General features: G+C 43.9%; 1 protein-coding gene across 1 annotated transcript in view; it reads right to left on the reverse strand.

Annotated features, from left to right (window-relative positions):
- Nucleotides 1–1,260: 1,260 nt before the first annotated feature.
- Nucleotides 1,261–4,299, reverse strand: part of LOC104954552 (rho GTPase-activating protein 24-like) — an 11,609-nt gene continuing 8,570 nt past the window's right edge. The window contains exons 2-5 of the mRNA XM_010781674.1: nt 3,709–3,841; nt 2,756–2,829; nt 2,535–2,656; nt 1,261–2,438 (exon numbers count right to left, since the gene is read on the reverse strand). Coding sequence (XP_010779976.1) covers nt 1,261–2,438; nt 2,535–2,656; nt 2,756–2,829; nt 3,709–3,841 — 1,507 coding nt within the window. The remainder of the gene's footprint in view (nt 2,439–2,534; nt 2,657–2,755; nt 2,830–3,708; nt 3,842–4,299) is intronic.

Below are 4,299 nucleotides of genomic sequence, written 5' to 3' on the forward strand. Positions count from 1 at the left end.
AAAAAAAGAGAAATACGTAACGTATTTCTAGCCTAGCCCTTTTTTGCCATAGCCGTTGAACAGTTTTAGTTACTAGCCTAGCCTAGCCTCGTTTTTTTCCATAGACCTGTAGGGTATCAACATATAATCCCACACGTGGCTTACCCTGTAAGAACCGGCTTGGCTAATGGCTTTATCCGTGTCACCGGCTTTTTCGCTTACCGCTGGCCGCGTTTACTAATTAACTTAATAAAAAATATATTACATATGGACCCGGAGCCTCTAACAACCAAGGACAAGAACCAACTCTTCACTCACGGACCAGTAACTCCTTCCCATGGACAGTCCGTCCAGGAGCCTCCCTTTTTTCACAGCAGCATTGGATCAGTTCAGTACAGCAGCATTGGATCAAAACAAAATAAAGCTTATCAGTACTCGTTAGCTTACTGCTACAATTAGACACTGCGCCCTGCCCACTCTTTTGCCAGATTTGAGAGAAATAAGCAACCAGGTCTATGAAAACAAGCCCCAAAGAAGCAACACATACATGATGTTGTGTAATTTGAAACCAAAACTAAGGCCTCAGGATGACTTTAAGACTTGAATATGGTCATTTTTGTTTTGTAACATTGAATACAAAATTAAAAAAAAGTATTTAAAAAAAAAAAAAAAAGAATCCCGATCCCCGATTTTTTTGTCCTGATTCCGATCTTTTGAAAATCACGTGATCGGCTCCGATCCCCGATCACGTGATTGGATCGGGACATCTCTATATACAACGTCTTTATCGTGGTCTGCACAAACTTGTCATCATGCGTGTATTCTGCTAACTGCACTGTCCATAACTATTTGATAGGAATACATTTCTAGCCGAGGCTATTTCCTTGTTTTTCGGTGATTTAGTGGGCTCGTTTGTGGGATGTTGCGGATGAGTTTCACCGAGACCGCCTACTCTGAACAACCAATCACCGTACTGACCGCTTCTAAACTCATGCACGAGAATCGACGTAATCCATAACAATGGCGCGTCACTCTTAGTTCACTCTTAGTGATTTATCCTTAGTATGAGTAGGTCTCAGCGGCTTTGTGAATAACTTTTAAGAAAAAACTCCTACGTAAAATGTTTTAGCGCGAGTTAGGAGCACTCCTAGCGGTAAGATAAAATGCTTTGTGAATACGGCCCCTGGTCATTATTTGTAGTTTTTGTGAAAAAACACTTCTTAGCCAATGGATACCGTTCTCATGAATTTTCACTAAATAAGCAAACAAAACTAAATGTCATTACCTTTTTATCCTGGCTTCGTACTCGGTCTTCTGCTTGTTCATCTCCTGTTTGAGACTGGCCACTAGGCTGTGCAGAGCACTGTGGCTCCCGGCTCCATTCCCCACAGTGTATCCCTCACTGTTATCACTGCTGCTGGTGCCCCGACTGCTCCCCCCTGCTCCTTCTCCACTGCCCTCTCTGTTGCTGTTCCTGCAATCCCCCTCTCCTCCTTCACCAGACTTGGGCTCAGTGTCTCGCACCGCTCCATCGATGTCCTCGTAGTGACCTCCGTAGAAGTCCTGCTCGGGACAGGTGGTGGTGGAGGAGCGGCAGGAGGTGGAGTTGTCCGGCAGGGAGATCTCACAGGAGGAGGTGGACCAAGTGGCGCTGTCCACGCTCTGCTTGTCCTCGCAGCTGCTGTTCAGACACGTGTTGGCGATGTGGTTCTGCTGCTGCAGGTTGTGGTGGTTTAACTGGACGTTGTCGTACGTGGACAGGCGGTTCTGATTGGATGTTGGATCCACTTGGGTGCCGTCTCGGGTTTTGTTGTTGTCGCGTAACGTGACGCAGCCGTTTGGTACCCACAGACCGTTGCGGCCGTTCAGACCCACATCAGTGCCGGATAGGCCCATACGCACAACTCCAGTCCCGTTCCCTCCGGTGCTGCTACCACTCGTCACACCACTGGTGCCCATTTTGGTGCCGGAGCCTTTGAGCGTCCCACTGCGGCGCACCGGTAAACTCCCGCCTCCTGTTAGAGTCTGGCTCTTCTCCTGACTGGGGTCTGAAGAGGGCGAGGAGCTGAAGGAGCCGTTTGTTACGATCCCGCTGCCCTTACTGAAAGCTGGGTTCTTTTTAACCGTCATTGGTGGACTGCGGGTGATGTCAAAGCGTCCGATGACACCGCTACGAGGGCTGGCCGATCGCGGGGAGACGTTGTTGTCCACGTGCTGGCGGTGTGACGGAGATTCGGGTGCTTCCCAAACACACTGCCGCACTACCTGTGTATTGTTGTTCTCGGTGTTCTGGGTCACCGTAGTGATGGCGGAGGTATTTGTGGTGGCTTGTCCACGTGGCAGCTCGATGTTGTTGTTGTTGACAAGCTCGAGGGCCGTGGGGCTGTCCTCTTCCAGGGGGAACAGCACGTCTTGGCGGCCAATCAGAACGGCCATGAGCTGCTGGACCAGAACAGTACCTGAAAAGATGAGACCTGAATCAGTATCTTTCCTTTTGAAATGTGCATATAGTTACTCTTAACGTTACAATAATGTCAGCATGCCAGAATACTGACCTTCCATAATAGCGACTGGATCCTCGACCTTCGGCCTCAAGATATTTGGCCCGAAGACTGTGGCCAAGTTTTGGACGCTCATTTTATTCACCCCTGAATACGACTGGACTTCATCTAGAAATCTGGCAAAACAACACATTTGAATAAACATTTCCCTGTTATATTAACAGTATATATTTATCATGATTTTACTTAAATATAATTTTAAAAACAATTATTACCTGCAGATGTACTTCAGAAGGTTGTAGTTTACCCGAGGTAGACCTTCCACAAGCTTTCTCAACTCCTTCATACCCTGCAGATGATGCAATTACTTTTTAATCACACCAACAGACTGAATAGACAACACAACAAATCAGTGAAAAATAATTAAAATATATTCTACGATATTTAATATGAAAATGTTTAGAGGACCAACGTTTCTCTCAGCGATTGATTTTCATTAAAGCAATGCTTTGATTTTTCAGAGAACAAAACAAATGGTACTAAAATCCATTATTAGTAATCTAAAAACAATTAGTATGAAATTATTCCTATCACCTTCTGGGGAATGCTTACAAAGGTATGTTTTATTTTATAATCAGAGTTAATATTGTTCCTCTTTATGAGAGCTTTTACTATGCTAACCCATGTGTGGTTGTTTTTTGATTTTCAAAATGCAGAAATGTTTTCAAATAAGACAATCATCAAACACAATTCTGATTTGTAAATGTTCTAATCTGAAATGAGCTCACAGGATTACAAACAACCAAAACCTGCTGCAATCCAATGACAAACTGGTAACCTTTTCTTTTATTGTGAATTCTCCTCACTGTTCCTTTTTTAGTTCAAAGTCCTTGGAAGTTTCACAGGCATGGCAGTACTAATCTATGCTTGAGGTGGTAACACTTGAATACAAGATCCAAGCACATGCACACAAATGCACAAAACTTGGGCTCTAGTGTAAATGAGAGGAGGAGGAGGATTAAGAGACTGTGAGGAAGCCAAAGACTCGCCCCCTGCTGTGAAGCATTATCTTTAAAGTGTGAGAGAAATCCTATTTAGAGACCAGCTTTAATCCCACAGCGCAGCACTTCGGATGATTTATGTGAGAGTTTTTCAGTGCTCACTTCTGTGGATGTGTAGTATAAGCAAGGTACAGGTAGGAAGAAACCAATCAAGCGCTATTTTTTACCATTTCATCATCTTTGCTGAGGAGCTTTGCGGAGGCCAGGAAATCGTCAAACTTGTTGAAGGGGACGACGGGCTCCGGCAGCTCTCTGAGGTACAGCTTCAGGAGAGAGGCCACTGTGTGCACATCCGTGTTACTGCACAGGAACATCACAGACAGAAATAGATAAATTATTATTGGTACATGGCATGGAGGCAAACAGAAATCCTCATGAATACTCTTGCAGCAAGAGGACTTCAGGGAAATCTTAAAGGCAGCTGTCTGTAGTGTTGTGTTTCAGAATCAGGGATTCTTAATTGATCCCCGGGGGAAAAATGGCATTACATTACAGTTACTGTACACCCATTTAAGAATAGAAATACAGTATATATAATTATAGAGACATTAAAACTGTGGTAAGCACTAGTATGTAGGGATGGGTATAATTTGAAATTTATCGATTCCGATTCCGGTTCTGCTTATCGATTCCGGTTCTTATCGATTCCCCGTTTCGATTCCAAAATTGTAAAAGAAAGAGGTCAAACGTTTAGATAACAAAAATATCTTTATTCTTTTAAGCTTTAACTGACATTTTTACAAATAAAAAATATGGAT

Source organism: Notothenia coriiceps, unplaced genomic scaffold, assembly GCF_000735185.1.
Source record: "Notothenia coriiceps isolate Sejong01 unplaced genomic scaffold, NC01 NC01_scaffold00023520, whole genome shotgun sequence".
Classification (NCBI taxonomy): domain Eukaryota; kingdom Metazoa; phylum Chordata; class Actinopteri; order Perciformes; family Nototheniidae; genus Notothenia; species Notothenia coriiceps.